The 21,633-nt window shown below is 40.1% G+C and overlaps 1 protein-coding gene across 1 annotated transcript in view; it reads left to right on the top strand.

Moving 5' to 3' along the window:
* The first annotated feature begins 9,221 nt into the window (after positions 1-9,221).
* LOC140185088 (beta-galactosidase-1-like protein 2) overlaps positions 9,222-21,633 on the top strand; it is a 71,656-nt gene continuing 59,244 nt past the window's right edge. The window contains exon 1 of the mRNA XM_072238345.1: positions 9,222-9,413. Within this exon, the coding sequence (XP_072094446.1) occupies positions 9,325-9,413 (89 nt within the window). The 5' untranslated portion in view covers positions 9,222-9,324. The remainder of the gene's footprint in view (positions 9,414-21,633) is intronic.

The following is a 21,633-nucleotide window of genomic DNA, read 5'->3' as shown; positions in this document are numbered from 1 at the left end:
GCCTCGGACTCAGGTTGGATCTCCTTCGGTAGAACAGGGAGCAATGGCGGTGGTAACGGCTTCTTCAAAGAAGACACTGGAAATGCGCAGGCGCAAATCGACACAATGCAAACTACAAGAACCGACAGCCACTGCAATTGAAAATGACTCAGAGTCAGAATTGGATTCTGCAGAGAACACAGATGAAGAAAAGGAGGAAGAATTGGAAGCAATTGGAAGTAAAGGAGATGATAGAGATATGAGAGAGGCTATATTGCGGTTAACAGCTGAATTAAGAAAAGTAAGAGAAGAGCTTAGAGATACGAAGATGTGCTATGATAAAGTTATGGCAAGACAGGACAAAATGGATAAGAAGTTTCAGAAGATGGAAAGAGCAATGGGGCATATGAATGATAGAGTGGAAAAAACAGAAAATGATCTGCTTGTCTGGAATTCGGAAAGAAACCGACTCTTGGAGAAAGTGGACATGTTGGAAAATTTTAGTAGACGTAATTATATTAAAATTGTTGGTCTTAAAGAAGGTATGGAGGGAGATAAACCAATAGAATTTTTTCAAAGATGGATCCTGGATGTTTTGCAAATGGAAGAGGAGGTTCGACCAATTGAAATTGAGCAGGCACGTAGAGCTTTAAGACCAAAACCAAAAGATGACCAATATCCACGACCGATTTTAATAAAATTCTTAAGATTTCAAGACAAGGAAAGGATTCTACAGGCGGCTGCTTTATCATGAGAAGATAAATAATGTTTTAGATTGGAGTAACTTTGTTAAGAATAATGACATTTATTGAATTTTTTGAGTTTTAATGTTAACGGGCTTAATGGACCAGTGAAAAGAAAAAGAATCTTAACACATATTAAAAAAATGAAGATAGATTTAGCTTTTTTACAGGAAACGCACCTAACGGAAACAGAACATCAGAAACTAAAGAGAGATTGGGTGGGTAGTGTTGTTGCAGCTTCATTTAATTCAAAAGCGAGGGGAGTAGCAATTTTGATCAATAAAACGTTACCAATTAGAATACAAAATGTAATAACTGATTCTGCGGGGAGATATGTGATTATACATTGTCAACTTTTTCTGAACTATGGACTTTTATGAATATTTATGCACCAAACGAAAATGATGTAAAATTCATACAAAAGCTTTTCTGAATTTGGCGGATGCGCATGAAAAAATATTAATTGGAGGAGATTTTAATTTTTGCTTAGACCCAGTCTTAGATAGATCAACCAAGGCTGTTATAAAATCAAAGGTAATAAATTTAACTTTATCATTGATGAAGGATTTAAATCTGATTGATATATGGAGAAGAATCAATCCTAAAGAAATAGACTATTCGTTTTACTCCCATAGACATAAAACTTTTTCAAGGATAGATTTGTTTCTATTATCAATGCATATTCAACACAGAGTGAAAAATATGGAATATAAAGCAAGAATATTATCAGATCATTCCCCTTTATTAATGACAATAATAATGGCTGATAAGGAAGAAGTGGCTTATAGATGGAGATTTAATTCAACATTATTAAAACGTCAGGATTTTTGTGATTTTATGAAAAGACAGATTCAATTTTTTTTGGATACAAATTTTCATTCAGTGGATGATAAATTTATATTATGGGATGCGATGAAAGCATATCTTAGGGGCCAGATAATAAGTTATACGTCTAAAATTAAGAAAGAATATATGGCAGAACTAGATCAATTGGAAAAAGAGATTACAAAATTAGAAAAAAAATCTCAAAGATATATGTCAGAAGAAAAACGAAAACAACTTGTCAATAAGAAGTTACATTATAATACGCTTCAGACATATAGAACGGAAAAAGCAATTATAAGAACTAAACAAAGGTATTATGAGTTAGGTGAGAGAGCACATAAAATTCTTGCCTGGCAGTTGAAAACAGAACAAGCTTCCAAAACAATAAATGCAATTAGAACAAGGGCAAATAAAATATCTTATAAACCTCTTGAAATAAATGAAACCTTTAAAAATTTCTATTCTGAATTATATCAGTCAGAATCCCAAAATGATGTTAACGAGATAGAAAGGTTTTTATCACAAGTTTCTCTTCCAAAATTGAATTTGGAAGAACAGAAGGGATTAGATATGCCTTTTACATTAAAAGAAGTTGAAGAAGCTTTAGGATCACTCCAAAGTAATAAATCTGCAGGAGAAGATGGTTTTCCACCTGAATTTTATAAAAAATTTAAAGATTTATTATTTCCTCTTTTTATGGAACTAATACATCAAGCAGAAAAAATACATAAACTTCCAGAATCTTTTTCAACAGCAATTGTAATAGTATTGCCAAAAAAAGACAGAGATCCTATGAAACCAACATCATACAGGCCTATTTCTATATTGAATACGGATTATAAAATAATAGCAAAAATTTTATCAAATAGATTATCTAAATATTTACCAAAATTAATACATATGGATCAAACAGGATTTATTAAAAATAGACAATTGGCAGATAATGTAACCCGGCTACTCAGTATAATTCATTTGGCACAAAAAAGGAATGAGAAGAGTATAGTAGTAGCTTTGGATGCAGAAAAAGCATTTGATAGATTAGAATGGGATTTTTTATTTAAAGTACTAGAAAAGTATGGGTTGGGAACATCTTTTATAAATTGGATTAAAACTTTAAATTCTAACCCTAAAGCTAAAGTAGTGACAAACTCTCAAATTTCAACACCATTCCAGTTAAAAAGGTCAACTAGACAAGGTTGTCCACTATCACCTGCTTTATTTGTATTGGCAATAGAGCCATTAGCAGAACTAATTAGAATTGATCCAGATATTATGGGTTTTAGAGTTAATCAGGAGGAATATAAAATTAATCTTTTTGCCGATGACGTTTTGATCTATTTAACAAACCCACAACATTTGTTACATAAATTATCTTCTAGATTGGATGAATATGGGAAGGTATCAGGTTACAAAATAAATTGGGATAAAAGTGAAATTTTACCTCTTACTAAAGGAGACTATAGTCAATGTCGATTAGTAACCCAATTTAGATGGCCGGTAAATGGTATAAAGTATTTAGGTATAAGACTTGATAATGATGTAAAGAATTTATATAAATTTAATTATTTACCACTATTGAAAAAAATTCAAGAGGATCTTGACAAATGGATGATATTACCAATAACATTAGTAGGTAGAGTCAATGTTATAAAAATGAATATATTTCCTAGATTACAGTATTTGTTTCAAACATTACCAATACAATTGCCACAGAAATTTTTTCAAGAGTTAAATAAATGTGTGAGAAAATTTCTTTGGAAAGGTAAAATGTCAAGAATATCATTGGAAAAATTGACATGTAAATTTGGGTTAGGAGGGTTACAACTTCCAAACTTTAAAAACTATTATAAAGCAAATCAACTTAGATTTATTGCATCTTTCTTCGATGATCGAAAACCAGCATGGATTAAAATAGAACTAGACAAGATAGGAGAAAATAGACCTGAAGATTTTATATATAAATGGGAATCTAAATTGATACGGGAAAAGAAAGAATCTTCTATATTAACGCATTTGATTGATCTATGGAATAAGATAAATGTTGATAATGAAACACAGAGATCTCTTTTAGCAAGGAGGCCTTTGTTCCAAAACAGACTTATTCCTTTTACAATGGACAATCAACTTTTATATAATTGGTATCAAAAAGGGATTAAATTTATAGGAGATTGTTTTGAACGAGGTATATTGATGTCATTTGAACAATTAAAGGATAAATATAAAATATCTAATAATACTTTCTTTTGTTACTTTCAATTAAGGGCTTACTTAAAAGGTAAGCTGGGTCAAACAATGTTTTTGCCAAAACCTAATGAAATTGAAATTTTAATACAAAAAGGGAAAATTAAAAAAATTATTTCTTGTATGTATAATTTGATTCAAGAACAGACAATTAAACAAGGAACCCATAAGTCAAAGCAAAAATGGGAAACAGATCTGAATATTAATATTGATGAAACAAGTTGGTCAAGACTTTGTCTTGACAGTATGACAAATACAATAAATGTTCGACTTAGATTAGTACAATATAATTTTTTACACCAATTATTTATTACACCGCAAAAAATAAATAGATTAAATTCAAATCTATCTGATAAATGTTTTCGGTGTAATCAAGAAATTGGTACTTTTTTACATTCTACTTGGTCTTGTTTTAAAATTCAACCCTTTTGGATAAATTTAAGAATTTTATTGGAACAAATTACTGGAACTCAACGTCCACATAACCCTGTAATATTTCTATTAGGTGATATTGAAGGGATAAAACCGAAACTTAAATTGAATAAATATCAGAAAGAATTTATAAAAATTGCATTGGCAGTAGCTAAGAAGACTATAGCAGTTACTTGGAAATCTGATTCGTATTTAAGTATGGATCGTTGGAATAATGAAATGGCTAGTTCTATTCCACTCGAAAAAATTACTTATAATTTAAGAGACAAATATGTAACATTTTTGAATATTTGGCGCCCTTATTTACAAAAGATAGGATGGCATATTTAAGTGCTCCGATAAAGACTTTGGTCACTTGGGGAAAGTAACGAATAATTATACCAAATTTATTTTGAATCCCATGGAGCATGTGGAAACCTTCCAATACCCAGGCGGTTCTTTTCTTCCTTTCTTTCTTCTTTCTTTCTTTCTTTTTAGGTAGGACTTTATATGGGGGGGGGAGGGTTAAGGGGAGGGGGGAGGGTAGATTCTTTTTTTCATGTATTCCTTTTGAAAATTCAATAAAAATTATATTACAAAAAAAAAGAACATATTGACCTTTTTCCATAGTGCAGGGTAGTGTTTAGAGATTTTTTCTGCAACCAAAAGTCTTAAAACAATCTTTTGAACCTCAGCTTCAGGCCTAATAACAACCATGGTTTCATCTTTTATGAAGTGAACGTAACCATGAAACAAAGTTTCATTGCCTGATAAAGTTGACGCATCCAACTGCAGAGCAAATTCAGTTGTCCTAAGTACGTTGTACAATGTGTCTTCCACATTCTCAGACATTTCATATATATTTGTGTTTGAACAGAGTGGAATCACTTTAATTATTTGGTCTGGTGACTAATGCAAAACTCTACTCAGGACATCCCTTACTGCTGGCAGAATCAGGTCTTCTCCAACTGTATGGGGCTTTCTAGATTTAGCTGTGAAATGTTGTATGAAGCATGCAAATCATTGCTGTTTTGTAGTGAAATGCTGGCAAACATGTTTTTTAAGTGTTTTCCATTTCTGAAAGTTTTTACAAAGTGACTGAAAATACTGTAAGGCAAGTTCTTGTTCGTTTTAACGGAGTGTATGTATTCTCTTCAAATGTTCAAGGAGCCTGGATGGTTTCATTGCATCATTTGAAAAAAAAACTTTTTCACACAACAGACACATTGGCTGTTGTTGGTTGCTTAGTGCTGGTATAAATCCATACTTCAGATAATCCACAATATACTGTGTACACTTCTTCTTCACTTGGTCTACTTCTGCTATTTTCATTATGGATTAATGACCACAGCAAGACCTGATTCTGCCTGAACGTACACAAGTGGGGCAGAGGTATCTCGGTTGGGCCGTGGTCTGGAGAAATGCAGTCGAGATCAATCAAAAGGCAGATCCTGAACTTCACACTTTTGAACGCCATACCCTAATTCACAGGAATTGTGTCACTGTATGATTCAAGAATGGAAATCGTATGAGATGACATTGTACTATGGTAGTGAATGGAAATAATGCATGAGCCAAGCCTGGAAATAACATGATTTCTTCAGTCCAGATTTCTTATGATATGGTAAACACAGAAGAGTCATATTGTTTTTCAACAACCATTATATGCTTTCAGCAAAATCTAACAGAACTGTTGGTTAGCAAGTAATGAGGTGATTACATGATCACTCATCAATTGATCACACATGATCAATTATGTGGCACTGAGGATCAAATGCTTACAATAAAGCATGGTCGTGTTCTGTATTGAAATATTTTTGGAAATCTATTTTCTCTACAATTTCTAAAGTTTTGAAAAATTAATTTACAACCTAATAAATTGACAGTTTTGTTTGGTATAATCCCTCAATATATTCATGGTATTTCTCTATCAGACCAACATGTAATTGCATTCGTTACATTATTGGCCAGAAGGGCTATTTTGTTGAAATGGAAAGATGCTTCTGCTTCTACTTTGGTACAACGGTTCTCTCAGGTAATGCTATGTCTTAGTTTGGAGAAAATCAGAAGTCGAACTTTTGATCCTCGATCTGATTTCGAGAAAAGGTGGGGTTCATTTGCCCGTTACTATAATCTGATTTGAGTTAATTAATATGGTTTCCTTCCGATTTTTGCTTAAATGGATTTGAGTTGGCGGATTGATGTTCTTCCCTTATGGAAGATTGTATGACGTATAGCTCCAAGGTTGTGCTCCCAATGGGGTTTTTTTTATAGTTAGTAAGGGTTTTTTTTTCTCTTAGTTAGTAGGGGTTCTTTTTTTTTCTTTTAAAAAAATTCTTAACACTAATTTTTCTTATTATTGATATATGCTTGGCTTTGTTAATCAGTTATTTGCTAATTTAATTCTTCATTGTACATATTGACATATTGACTCGATTACCTTAATGTATTTTTTGGCTGATCTTTAATAATAATTAATAAAAAAGATTTTAAAAATGAAATGAAGGATTCATTTCTTACATTAAGCCTATAATCCCTCAGCTGCCACCCTCTCTACCAAGTCTCCCACCCACCCCACCCCACCCCACCCCACCCCCTCCCCTTTATTTTTATTATCCCTTTTAGAAACTCTCACCACACCCAGGGGGCAATATCACCTACTTTAGGAACCACTGGTTTACATAAAGAAACAACCAGAGATCGAAAGACACTATTTCTGTCCTTTCATTTTTTTCCAAGTTCTCTCTGCTGTAGTCCACTTGATACAATCGGATACCTAGAAAAAAATAGTAAACAGCTACCAAGGTTTTTCTGGTTCCAACACAAGTAGCTACTCAGAAAATTGTTTATTTCAGGTTCCACAGAGCCTGAGATGTAACTTGCTAAAATTAACAAATACAAGTTATGTGACAGTGGTAAAGCAAGAACAGTTAACTTTTGCAAAGAAGTGACTTGGTCTGAATTGCTGCTCTCACTATTATACCTTGCTGAAATATGTCAAAGGAGAAGCAATAGTGGAAAAGCACAGAACAGTGAAAACATAAAGAACTCCTTTCTCAGATGTCTCAAAGAATGGATTATAGTCAAGTAGAAAGGTTGTTTTTTTTTAAATTTATGAAGTGTCCTGTAACATGTACTGCACATTCTAAAATGGTTTACAAATATGCCTTACTTTTGAACAATGTTTTTTTTATTGCATTGGAAAATATGGGGGAATACCAAGTAAGTGAGATCTCCCACACAGCGAGGAAGTGGTAGAGTAACTAGCTTAAATTATTTTAGCTGTTTTTTTACATGAACAATTGCAATGGTTTTCTCAGCTTTGTTTTGTTTTACACATTTCATTACACCTATATGGGAAATGTGATGCACTTTTTTAAAATCTAGGAATACAGCAACATTCTATTCAAAATACATCTCATTTCTGCTAACAAGCCATAAAATGACATTCAGTGCTCATTCCCAGCATAAAAGCAAAAACCTGTAAGCAGAGCTGAACATAAAGCTACAGCATAAAGTTATGTTTTCTCTTTTGCTTCTTTACCCCACCTTCCACCTATTTAAATTACTGCAAAATAACTTTTCTTTTAAAACAGCATCCTCTTGAAACCATTCCCGTTTGAAAGTTTACTGAATTCTTGGCAAAACACATCACTACATCACCGATTTCTTCCAAAAACTAAAGAAAATGACACATCCAGGAAGTCACCTTATTTTATTGTTCCTTTTATATTTGGAAGATACTATGGAGACGAGTGCTATATCATGAGCACTAGGCTCTGTAGTATCCAGGGCATCTTCAAGGAATGATGCCTCAAAAGGGCGTCATTAACGACCCTTATCACCCAGATCATGTCCTCTTCTCATTGCTACCATTAGGACGGAGGTACAGAAGCCTGAATGCACACAGATTCTGAACTCGATAAGATAAAGTAACTCACTCTCATACCCCATTCTCCCTACACCGCATACTTCCTCTCACCACATACTGCTGCTGAATCGTTGAGTGAGTACCATTAAGGGACCTGTACCTCCTTCCTGATGGTAGCAGTTAGAAGAGGGCATGTCCTGGGTAATGGGAGTCCTTAATGATGGATGCTGCCTTTTTGAAGCATCGCTCTTTGAAGATATCCTGGATGCTAGGGAGGCTAGCGCCCATGTGAATTTACAACTTTCTGCAGCTTTTGATCCTGTGTAGTGCCTCCCCCCCCCCCTTTACCAGACGGCGATGCAGCCAGTTAGAATGCTCTCCATGGTACATCCGTAGAAAATCAACGCACAACTCTGTTCTCTCTGTCAAACCCGAACTCTCTTCTTACCCTTCCCAAAATTACTCTCAATCCCTCAATTCCCCCCAGTGTTTCTCACCCTCCCACTAACCCCCGTTCCAATTTACACTCACCTCATCTCAACTCTGGTCCTCTCAACCTCTAACCAAACCCTTCCCCTCTCTTGTAACCCTATCCCCATATCCCTTTCAAACTTCATAACTACCTCCCAAATACCATGCCTCTCACCCATTGCACCCTCTTCCTTCCTTTCTCTATGTTCCTGCTCCATTTTGTTGTTTACTGCTCCCATTTTCTTCACCCTATTACCGACACCCGTTCAACCCTCAATTTGTCCTCTTCATCCTATGTATCACTCTCCCCTTTTTGTTCTTTTCTGCCGCCTAGATTTTTGTCTGTTCTACTCCCTTTATTTGCCCTCCTTTATTTCCAGCGCCCTTAATCCACATTCCCCGCTGGCTCTGTCTTTCTTCCATATTTCCCTCCAGCACAATACTTTCTCCTACTTGTGGTAAACAAAACGACATACCTTCGTGGCAACTTTTACCACCAATCAAGACAGGCTCCAGCTGTTGATTGATATCTCAATCCAGCTATCAAAGTGCGGAAGGGGAGAATCTAAATTGGGTCTAATGGCAGCATAGATTTATCGGGGGGAGGGGCACAGGGCTAGTGAGAGCTGACAGCCAATGAATAATGGGCGAGGGCGGGTGGTGTGGGAGCCGGAAGCGCTCCAGCGCACTGTTGCGGTAGTCGCCTCCGCGTGCAGTGGTGTTGGTGTTTGGAAATTTGTTTATCTTAATGTTTAAACTGTTGGTACAGAAAGGATTGCGCCCATGCAGATCATTGCAGTGAGGAGGGAGCATGTGCGGAGACTCGGACTCTTGCTTCTGATTGTAGTGGTTCTGGTTTTGTACAGATTCAGGTACTGAGTGGGAAGTCTGCATCGTAATGGTGGCCTCCGTTTACTTATCGTTCCTCACTTCTCTACGCACATACACATTTCTTTTGCAGGCGCACTCTAAGGGGCTGCATTTGCTGTCTTGGAAGGGTAACCCGCAATTCCGCGGGATGTCCCAAACTGCATTCGAATTGCAATATATTTTAGGGGACTTCTCAAAACTTTTTCAAAACTACACGATAAAAATCACCTTGACAGTTCGTTGTATCGTGTTTTTGTTTGAATTGGCTACCTCAAGTAAAGGATGTCAGAACTGGTCTGATGAAGTAGCATTAAAGAAGCCTGGAGACTATCGTCTGGAGGGGGGGGGGGTTGCTGCACGTAAAAGTAACAGTAAATGAAAATCTAGCAGATTGAAAATGTGGAGATCAGTGGGGTCATGACATAGTGGGGAGGATGACGGGGACCATTTTATTAATATGCCTAGAACACTCCTTTTAGTTGTTACATTGTGTTATAATAAACTTTCCGGTGAGCCCAGTGAGTGGACGAATGCAAAAGGCAGAGCCAGGTAATGGATTATTGGAGTTTGCCGTGTATAGACTGTGTGAAGCTGTTATTTAAGATCCACAACAGTGGAGCCGAACAATGCATGGGGGAAGGAAGGTGATAATGCTTTTGGCGATAGGTTGGAGGCACATGATATGCTGTATAACTGAGGGTGTTTGCGTCTTGAATTACTGCTGAGATATCAAGTGGCAGCATTATATAGACCTTGCAGAGACAATGCAGTGTGCTGTCATTGGGAGTTGCTGAGAAGTGTTAACTGTGCTTGTATTCTAAGGAGGATACAGGATTGTAACTAGCAGGGTGAGACTGTCCAAGAGCTTCGCATAAAATATTCCAAGATCTATCAGTGGACACTGGCAGGTCACAATGATTGCTAAAGGCAGGAGAGATACAGATTGCACTGGTGGAAAAGATGGCTGCCATTCCAGATGATTAACCTTCATAAAGGTCCCATGTTACGGTTGCCATTGAATAGGGTACATTTTACTTCAATATAAGTACTCCAAGGCTAATTGTGACACTTAATTGAGTACATTCTGCATCAGGTGGGGTTGGGTGGTATCAAAATACTTCCAACAATCAATTTAATAGGCCCAAAGCTGCAGCTTGGGTGAGCTAGTTATGGAAACCGTGAAAGGCTGATGCCTGCAGTGGAACTGTGTGCAGGAGAAAGGACTTGAACAGTGCCATCACTGAAAGTGGCCGGCCTGCTTCAGAAACCACTGGAAATACAATTGTCGGCAGTCAAGAAGTAAAACATTCATTTTATTTTCGTAAGTCCAACAAATTAAAGCAAGTCATGTGAAGATAGATAATGCAAATCAGGCAGCCAATCTTAGGAAAGTATTGGAGTTTCTTTCAAGGGGAATGTGTTTGCAGGTAAGACTCCAGTGAATTTGAATTTACTTTATTTCTTATACGCTTCACATACATGAGTAAAAATCTTTATGTTACATCTCCAACTAAATGTGCCATGTGCAATCATAGTAATTTATAATAAATAGAACAGTCAATATAATATAGAAATACACTCAAATCAGTGTCCGTTAATCAGTCTGATGGCCTGGTGGAAGAAGCTGTCCCTGAGCCTGTTGGTCCTGGCTTTTATATTGTGATACTGCTTCCCGGATGGTAGCAACTGGAATAGATTGTGGTTGGGGTGACTTGGGTCCCCAAAGATCCTATGCGCCCTTTTTACACACCTGTCCTTGTAAATGTCCTGAATCATGGGTAGTTCACAACTACAGATGTCCTGCGGTTGAGGGAAGTACAGTTCCCATACCAGGTAGTGATGCAGCCAGTCAGGATGCTCTCAATTGTGCCCTGTAGAAAGTTCTTAGGATTTGGGGGCCCATATGAAACTTCCTCAACCGCCTGAGGTGAAAGAGGCGCTGTTGTGCCTTTTTCACCATACAGCTGGTGTGCACAGACCACATGAGCTCCTCGATGACGTGGATGCCAAGCAGCTTGAAGCTGTTCACCCTCTCAACCCCAGATCCATTGATGTCCTTAGAGATTAGCCTGTCTCCATTCCTCCTGTAGTCCACAACCAGCTCCTTTGTTTTTGCGACATTGATGGAGAGGTTTTCCTGACACCACTGTGTCAGAGAGATGACTTCTTCCTTGTAGGCCACCTTGTTATCGTTTGAAATGAGGCCAATCGATGTAGTGTTGTCGGCAAATTTAATTAGCAGATTAGAGCTGTGGGTGGCGATACAGTCATGGGTATACAGGGAGTAAAGGAGGGGACTCAGTACACAGCCCTGAGGGGCTCCTGTATTGAGAGTCAGAGGGTTGGAGGTGAGGGATTGTAGGAGTCATAAGATTTCCTTTAGAGGTGTTGGAAGGATGAGTAACTGTGTCTTTGATGTTAAAGTTAATAGACTACTTTTCATATATTAAAGGCTGTGAAGATGATGCTGGAACAGTACTTTTGCATAGTAGAAGAGCAGGGAATGTGACCAGTTAGAAAGTGGCAAATCTAGTTTGTTGAACAAACATCCTTGAAACCATAAATTACAAATAGTTTGGTCAAATGGTCCTGGCAATGACAAGTGGAAAATGGCACTGCAATGGACGACTTAAACTATAGAACATGTTGAATCCTGAGTTGCCTTGATCCATTGCTCAAGTCTAAGTTACTGGAGGCCCAGTAACTTTCATTTGTTATGCATCTTCAGAAAAAATCTAATTACATTCTTGTTACTGTATATTAATGTATGGTACAGTGGTACAACTAGTTGAACTACTGCCTTATGACGCCAGGAACCTGGCTTCAGTCCTGACCTTGTGAGTGCACACTCTCCATGTGATCATGTGGGCTTCCTCTGGGAGCTTCAGTTTCCTCCCACGTCCCAGGGGTATGTAGATTGGTAGGTTAATTGGCAATTGTAACTTACCCCTAGTGTGACAGGGAGTTGTATAATCTGATGACAGCATTGACTTGATGGGCCCAAGGGCCTGTTTTTGTTCTCTATATCTCTGACTATAAATTTCTTTCCTTGCAGCTTAAAAGGAAGCCATTGGCCAAGTGATTCTATGCTGTCAATGTAATTGAATTTAGTCCACAGTTTTTTTTTTTCTGTACCACATTCTCTTGATACTTTCATTAATTATGGAAGTAATTTTCCACTAATTTACTAACCCACATATCATGTGGGTGGAAACAGGAGCTTCTGGAGGAAATCAAGCTCCCACAGAGTGTCAGAGGTCATGATTGAAATTGAGTTGCTGAAGCAGTAAAGACCATAAGATATAGGGACAGAAGTAGGCCATTTGGCCCATCGAGTCTGCTCCGCCATTCAATCATAGGCTGATCCAATTCTTCCAGTCATCCCCACTCCCCTGCCTTCACCCCATACCCTTTGATGCCCTGGCTAATCAAGAACTTGTCTATCTCTGCCTTAAATACACCCAATGACTTGGCCTCCACAGCCACTCGTGGCAACAGATTCCACAGATTTACCACCCTCTGACTAAAGTAATTTCTCTGCATCTCAGTTCTAAAAGGACATCCTTCAATCCTGAAGTTGTGCCCTCTTGTCCCAGAATCCCCTACCATAGGAAATAACTTTGCCATATCTAATCTGTTCAGGCCTTTTATCATTCAGAATGTTTCTGAGATTCCATGCCTCCATTCTCCTGAACTCCAGGGAATACAGCCCAAGAGCTGCCAGACATTCCTCATACAGTAACCCTTTCATTCCTGGAATCATTCTTGTGAGTCTCCTCTGAACCCTGTCCAATGTCAGTATATCCTTCCTAAAATAAGGAGCCCAAAACTGCACAGTATACTCCAAGCGTGGTCTCATGAGTGCCTTATAGAGCCTCAATATCACATTCCTGCTCTTATATTCTATTCCTCTAGAAATAAATGCCAATATTGCATTTGCCTTCTTCACAACCGACTCAACCTGGAGGTTAACCTTTAGGCTATCTTGCACAAGGGCTTCCAAATCCCTTTGCATCTCTGCATTTCAAATTCTCTCCCTATCTAAATAATATTTCTTCCACCAAAGTGCATGACCATACACTTTCCAACATTGTATTTCATTTGCCACTTCTTTGCCCATTCCCCTAAACTATCTAAGTCTCTCTGCAGGCTATCTGTTTCCTCAACACTACCCGCTCCTCCACCTATCTTTGTAAAGAGGCAGTTCTATTGGCTGTGCCATCACCCAACCCCATAATGAGAATTTTATATTGTTCAAGTTACTGGGACAATATGTATTCAAGTTAGGAGCAGGAATAGGCCACAGCCCCTCAACTCTACGCTGCCAATAATGTGATCATGGATGATTGTAACTTCTTTAGCCCCAGCTACTCTGCTAACCTTTCATCTCTGCATCAAGAATCATTTTATCCAGGCCTCATTTGGAGTATTGTAAGCTGTTTTTGGCCCCTTAACCTAGAAAGGATGTGCTGAATCTGGAGAGGGTTCAAAGGAGGTTCATGAAAATGATACGAGGATTGAATGCTTTTCATGTGAAGAGCGGTTGATGGTTCTGGTCCTGTATTCACTGGAATTCAGAAGAATAAGGGCTGACCTCATTCACACCGATCGATTGGTGAAAGGCCTAGGTAAAGTGGATGTGGAGAAGATGTTTTCTATGGCGGGACAGTCTATGACTTGAGGACACAGCCTCAGAATAGAGGGGTGTCCTTTTAGAACGGAGATGAGGAACTTCCTTAACCTGACAGTGGTGACTCTGTGGAATTCTTTGCCGCAGACAGCTGTGGAGGCCAAGTTTTCATGTATATTTAAGGCAGAGGTTGATAGATTCTTGATTGGTCAGGGCATAAAGGGACGCAAGGAGAAGGCAGGAGATTGGGTCTGAGAGGAAAGTTGAATCAGCCATGATGAAATGGCAGAGCAGGCTTGATAGGCCAAATGGCCTAATTCTGCTCCTAAATCTTATGGTCTTATTAACGTACAAGAAATCCACTGAGTCTTATAATAAGCGAGGCAGTGTGTATTTTCATGTTTTTGTATCTTCTGCCAGATGGAAGGGGACATGAAAGAGAATGACTGAGAGGAAAGTGTTTGGTTATGTTGAGTACTTTTCCGAAGCAGCAAGGTGTGTAGACACAGTTGAGAGGGGAGTCTGATTTTTGTGGTGCACTGAGCCGTGTTTACAACTCAATGCAATTTTCTGTCGTCTTGGGCAGAGCAGTTACTATACCAAGTTGTGAACCATCTGGATAAGCGCTCTTTAAAAATGGGTAAGGGTTAACGAGGCCCTTCAGAGGAAGTAGAGGTGTTGTTGTTTTTTTCCTTGCTGCCATAGCATCTTTATGGTTGGACCAGTTCCAGCTATGGGTAATGCTTACACCCTGGTGCTTGAAGCTCTTAACCATCTCCTCGTCAGCACCATTGAGACAAACAGGTTTGTGCTCCACCCTGCTTTCTGAAATCAATAAACAATTCTTTTATTTTGCTGATACTGAGGAAGAGTTTGCTGTCTTGACACCATGCCACTTGACTTAATTTCTCTCCTCTCACTCTTTCCTATGTTCCCTGTTATATTGTCTGAGGTCTACCCACTACATGCTGTATACAGTACATAGTGGGTAGACCTCAGACAATGATAACGGTACTGGCACTCTGCGTAAACTATTGTATGTTTTTATATTTATGATGTTTTTATTATTCTTATTGTGTTCTTTATCATTTCTTTTGTGCTGCACTGGATCCAGAGTAACAATTATTTTGTTCTCCTTACACTTGTGTGCAGGAAATGGCATTAACCAAACTTAAGCAATACATTGATGTTATCTGCACACTTGTGGATGGAGTTAGAGCAGAATCTGGTCTCAAAGCAGTGAGTATATTGGGAGCAAAATAGAAGGCTCAGGGCACAGACTTGCTGGGTACCTGTGATGGGGATAATGGTGGCAGATGTGCTGATGCCTTTCCTTACCGATTGCAGTCTGTTGCTAAACAAGTCAGGAATCCAGTTGAAAATGGAAGTGCTAAGTCCTAGATCTTGAACCTTGAAGATGATTTTCATTGAGATGATGGTATTGAAAGCAGAGTTTCAGTCAACAAACAGGTGTCTGATGTAGGTTTCTTTGTTATCCAGATGCTCCAGAGATGAGTGTAGGGCCAAGGAGATAGCATCTGCCATTCACCTGTTTCGACAGCAGGTGAATTGCAGTGGGTCACTGTTGTCTGGTCTGGGGGCAGGTGTTAATGTGTGCCATGACCAGCCTCTGATTCTGGTGACCTTGAAGGAGGGGAGAACCTTAATTTGGAGAGGGAGTGTTTTATTGTGGTTCAGCTCTATTGAGGTAGTCTGGGTTACAGAAAACTCTTGGTACAAGTTTCCCCCACTATCCGAAAGTAGGGCGTTCCTATGAAACCTTTTGTAAGCCGAAATGGCGTAAAGCGAAGAAGCAGTTACCATTTATTTATATGGGAAAAATTTTTGAGCATTCCCAGACCCAAAAAATAACCTAACAAATCATACCAAATAACACATAAAAATACACAGCCTATATAAAGTACAAATAATGTATGTACAGTGTAGTTTAACTTACCGGAATTGGGAAGACAGTGAGCACACTTGAAGGTTCATGCATTTTTCGTCATACAGTTCTTTGTAAGCACTCAAAACATCCTGCAAACCTGCCCTAAACCTACGTGCCCTTTCAAAATTAAAGTCATACTTTTCTGCAATCATTGCAGCACTGTCAATCATAGTGAAAATCTCACGCAGTTCAAAGCTCGGGGTGCGCGCTGCCTCTGTAATGGTGTGCTGCAAAACAAACGCTGAGCACTATTTTCGCAAAAGCGAAAATCCTCCGGATTTCTTTTGGTTAGCGAAAACAGTTACTAATGTAGGTCTTTCGTAAAAGGGAAGTGGCGGAAAGTGAACTTTCGAAAAGCAGGGGATACCCGTAGATGTCAGTTGTTATCAGTTGATGGTTTATTGTTTTCCATGTTTGGGCACCTCTATTACTTCACTTTTAATCTTCTTTTGCAGATTGCTCTCATATGTTACACATTATATATGTAAAATATTTCAAGATTTTCGTTCTGTAGAGCTGCAGATATCTTCTGCCATGTGAAAGCTTGGTTCATGGCAATGTAACCCTCGCTTTACCCAGTGGCATGGTCACGGGGTGATAACCCCCTGCCCAGCCAAACCTTAAGAATTCTCCTTTGGATGGATGCTGTGTGACGTGTCCCCTGTTTCAAGTCAATAGCCGAAATGACAAACTGTACACATTATGCAGTTAAACAATTAAGATTTTATAACTCTTATTTGAACTATAGAATTAGTAGAGAACTAAAATATAAACTAAAAGGCACCAAGAATAATGATTAGACAGTTTGTGCACAATGTTGGAGCTCACGCAATATCATCGGACCACCACTCGATTTCCTCTGAACTCTAGCGGGTCCGGAGCCCCCGCTCGGGGTCCACTCCGCTAGTCAGCTCACAGCATCTCTCCGTGTGCGTCTTCTCTCTTCATCCCCATGGCGCGATCTCCGCAAATCCCGCGCAAACAACAGCTTACAGACACACAAGAAAGAATAACATCTATCCCATTGGTTAGCAAATGAATACAAGTCCCGTTATCACTAATTATAACCCAAACATGCTGCTATAGAGATCCCCTTACCTCAGCAGTTAACATTACAAAGAAGCCTTTTTTTTAGCCTTAGCAAGTAACATGAAAGAAGAAACCTCTTACACTTTCCCCCCACCAAATTTAGTCATGTCCTCATGACGTCCATGTTACTCCCCAACCCTTCCTGCAAACCCACCAACCCAATCCAGGTACAAAAACAGTGACATTGCTCCCAAACAATAGACTTTACGCCCTGTTCCACAGGCGCTACATAGACCAACCTATCCGGGAGTCTCCTAATCCACTAACACCTCTGTACCCCCTCATCTAACCCATCAGGCTCAAACACTACCGGGAATACTTAGGGTCTGCTTACCAAATCCTCTGTCAATCTATCACTCAAGCTCCCTGCAACTCGGAGCCCCCTATCTTGTGTCCAGGCCCCCGCTTCCTTTCCTTTAGGGTCCTGCTGTAACCCAGGCTGTCCACAGATAACCCTCCCCACTACACCTGACTCAGTGGAAGAAGGGCCAAAAGTCTCTTCCTCAAACAAGGGGAAGTTAGCGAAAGGCAGCAGGTACCACACATACAGCTCATCGTCCTTCGAATCCGTATTCTTCCTCATTTCCTTGATCAGTAGCTGCTGTTTGGTTTTCTTCAAACTGGAGCACTTGGCCTGGGCTGCCTCTTCAGCCACCTGTAATCGAGGCGTCAGTTTCTTCTTGGACTCCTCCAGTTCAGTGGTCCCTGAACTTATCTCCAGCTCTTTCTTCTTAATGACTTCTTCCTGTTCAACTTCCAGTTTTCTCATTTCATATAGGCTGTCAATGATCATCTTCAGGTCTCCTTCAAGCTTCTGCTCCCCTCTTCCGAGATCTGTCCGCCATTGCTTCACCTCCTCTGAATTGTATTCAGACTCCCCTCTCTGTGCACTCAGTTCTCTGTTGGCCCGAGTCAGACAGCTTCTGTTGTCTTCCCCAATGTGCAAGTCTTCCAACTTGTTCTGGATCAATTTCTCCAGTTTCTGCTCGGAATTCTGTTTCTCTGTCTCCACTTCAAACTTGATCCCGTAGAGACAGTCACTCAGCTCCTCCACCACCATCGTCTGTTCCAACGCCAGGAAATTCAACTGGTGCGTTGGGTAATTTCCCGAATAATAACCACAGAATTCCACAAATGAACGCAGAACACTCACAAACCGCATCCTTCTCCTGACCTGGCACTCGTCCAAAGAAAGTTTTACTTCGTGAACCCCTAGTCGCTGGGGATCCCTCACTCGCCTCGCTTCATAGTTCCCAGGTGAATCCCAATGCTAGGAGATCATCCAAATACACCAAAACTCCACACAAGTCCACATCGCCCATGGTCTTCCCCATACCCTGCAGGAAGGCTGTAAGGGCTCCGGATATGCCCTGGGGTATCATTTCGGACTCGAAGAATCCCAGGGGACCTATAACAGCCGTCTTCTCCTTGTCGGCCTCACTCATTGGGATCTGGCAACATCCACTCCTCAGATCCAGCACATTAAAGCACTTCGCACCACTCAGACAGATCAGTACACCTTCGACCCTCGGGACTGCATACTGGTCAGGGACAGTGCGCCTGTTCAGAGTCCTATAATCCACACACACGCTGCCTGTGTCCTCCATGTCTGCAGGGGCCAGTCGCCACAACCTCTCTCTCACCGAGGTGTCTTCAGCAGTTAACTCCCCCCTTTCGTGGTATTTCGGAGCATCCACTAAGAGGGTCTCACCCTCAGATACTTCCCCCGGGCCGTACCACCATCAGCTCTCGTTTAAATTTGATACTGGCCCAATGCTGCTACACATATTCTCACAAGCAGCTCGAAACACTGAGTGCACAGACAATGCCCCCAAACAGCTCTCACCCGCCTCCTCCTGGCAGGCCCCCATGCGCCTCTTCACCAGCGGGGTGTTGGTCCTCTCCAGAATCGAAACGCTGCCTATCTCAACGGTGTTCGGATACATCAGCACTAATGATTCACGAACCTCAGACACCCCACCTTGGCCTCCGAGAATTCCAGTTTCACTGACCAATAATCGTCCTCTGGATAATTACCAGCACTGGTACCCCCAAATCTCCAGTGCCCTGAACGTTATCAAGGGTAAATGCTTCAGAAACCAGTTGTAAAACAAACTGTACAGCAACTTGACCGGCGACTCAGTGTCGAGTATGGCATCCCTCCTTAACGACCCACTGGAGCGCGATCCCACTAAGCTTTCAGGAATAGCGTCTTTTCCTCTCAGGAGTTCCTTGGTACATTGCTGGGAACGTATTCCCCCAAGAGACACCAGGCAGTTCCCCCACTGAATCTCCTCTAAGTTTCCTGACACCTCTCTGATCAATTGAATGCCCCGCCCCCCCCCAACACTTCAACCAATTTAGCTGTTTCTCTCGCCAAAAGAAATAGTCTGAAAGCTTTTCCCCATTCTGTTTGGAAACTCCACCCTGAGCTGCAGTTTGTCCCTAGTCAAACCAAATGCCTTTTCCCACGCTTGCTGATAACTGGAAGCTGTCACTATGAGGTCATTGAACCTGACAGTTCTAACAACGTCAGCAGCCCGCCTATCCAGACTTCCAACCAATCCCTGTCTGATTAGGAACAGTCAACATGGATTTGTGCATGGAAGGTCGTGTTTGACAAATCTTATTGAATTTTTTGAAGAGATTACAAGGAAAGTTGACGAGGGTAAAGTGGTGAATGTTGTCTGTGTGGACTTCAGAAGGCCCTTGACAAGGTTCCACACGGAAGATTAGTTAGGAAGGTTCAATCGTTAGGTATTAATATTGAAGTTGTAAAATGGATTCAGCAGTGGCTGGATGGGAGATGCCAGAGAGTAGTGGTGGATAACTGTTCGTCAGATTGGAGGACGGTGACTAGTGGTGTGTCTCAGGGATCTGTACTGGGTTCAATGTTGTTTGTCATATACATTAATGATCTGGATGATGGGGTGGTAAATTGGATGAGTAAGTATGCAGATAATACTAAGATAGGTGGAGTTGTGAATAATGAAGTAGGTTTTCAAAGCTTGCGGAGAGATTTAGGCCAGTTAGAAGAGTGGGCTGAAAGATGGCAGATGGAGTTTAATGCTGAGAAATGTGAGGTGCTACATTTTGGTAGGACTAATCAAAATAGGACATGCATGGTAAATGGTAGGGCATTGAAGAATGTAGTAGAACAGAAGGATCTAGGAATAATGGTGCATAGTTCCCTGAAGGTGGAATCTCATGTTGAAAGGGTGGTGAAGAAAGCTTTTGGTATGCTGGCCTTTATAAATCAGAGCATTGAGTATAGGAGTTGGGATGTACTGATGAAATCGTACAAGACATTGGTGAGGCCAAATTTGGACGATTGTGTACAGTTTTGGTCTCTGAATTATAGGAATGATGTCAACAAAATTGAGAGAGTACAGAGAAGATTTACTAGAATGTTACCTGGGTTTCATCTCCTAAGTTACAGAGAAAGGTTGAACAAGTTGGGTCTTTATTCTTTGGAACGTAGAAGGTTGAGGGGGAACTTGACAGAGGTATTTAAAATTATGAGGGGGGTAGATAGAGTTGACGTGGATAGGCTTTTTCCATTGAGAGTGGAGGAGATTCAAACAAGAGGACATGAGTTGAGAGTTAAAGAGCAAAAGTTTAGGGGTAACATGAGGGGGAACTTCTTTACTCAGAGAGTGGTAGCTGTGTGGAACGAGCTTCCAGCAGAAGTGGTTGAGGCAGGTTTGATGTTGTCGTTTAAAGTTAAATTGGATAGCTATATGGACAGGAAAGGAATGTAGGGTTATGGGCTGAGTGCAGGTCCGTGGGACTAGGTGAGAGTAAGAGTTCGGCATGGACTAGAAGGGCCAAGATGGCCTGTTTCCATGCTGTGATTGTTCTATGGTTATATGGTTATAGCAATAAATAATGAGAACATGAGATGGTCTTTGAAAGTGATATACAGTAATTGGTTGTAGGAACATCTCAATGATGGGGCAAGTGAAGTTGAGTGTAGTTAGCCTCTCTTGTTCAAGAGCCTGATGGTTGAGGGGTAGTAACAGTTCTTGAACCTGGTGGTGCAAGTCCTCAGGCTCTCATACCTTCTACCTGATGGCAGCAGCAAGACGAGTGCATGGCCTGGGTGGTGGGGATCTCTGATATGCAGCTTTCTGACTAGTAAAATAGGGTATAGACTTTAAAGCAGCATGAAGTTAATCTTTATTAAAATACTTAAAAAAAAATCCATTCCCTGTGAGATGCTTACTTTCTCAAGTTAGTGTAGAGCTATTTTTCAAAGTGGGTTTTTGTGACCCTGCATAATGGTGGTTGAGTGGAAAATTGTACTCCCCTCTTCTAATGACTTCAGAACTCAAAAACTTCAGTCAAACATTTACATGGTCTGACTGCAGATTCTAGAGCTATTGCGGTATATTATCTCAGGCTGGTTTCAAACACTCTGCTGGTAATATGTTTTTAATCACCCAGTGTAGACTTTGCCCTGAGTTCTGGCCCGACCTAAACATTATTGTCTAGTCCTGATTTGCCCCAAGTTCTGATAATATCTGTGGTGTTGCATCATATGCTAATATTGTCT

The sequence above is a fragment of the Mobula birostris genome, chromosome 20 (genome assembly GCF_030028105.1).
Source record: "Mobula birostris isolate sMobBir1 chromosome 20, sMobBir1.hap1, whole genome shotgun sequence".
Classification (NCBI taxonomy): domain Eukaryota; kingdom Metazoa; phylum Chordata; class Chondrichthyes; order Myliobatiformes; family Myliobatidae; genus Mobula; species Mobula birostris.
Note: the sequence above shows the minus strand (reverse complement) of the source record. Positions and strands in the feature narration are given on the sequence as shown.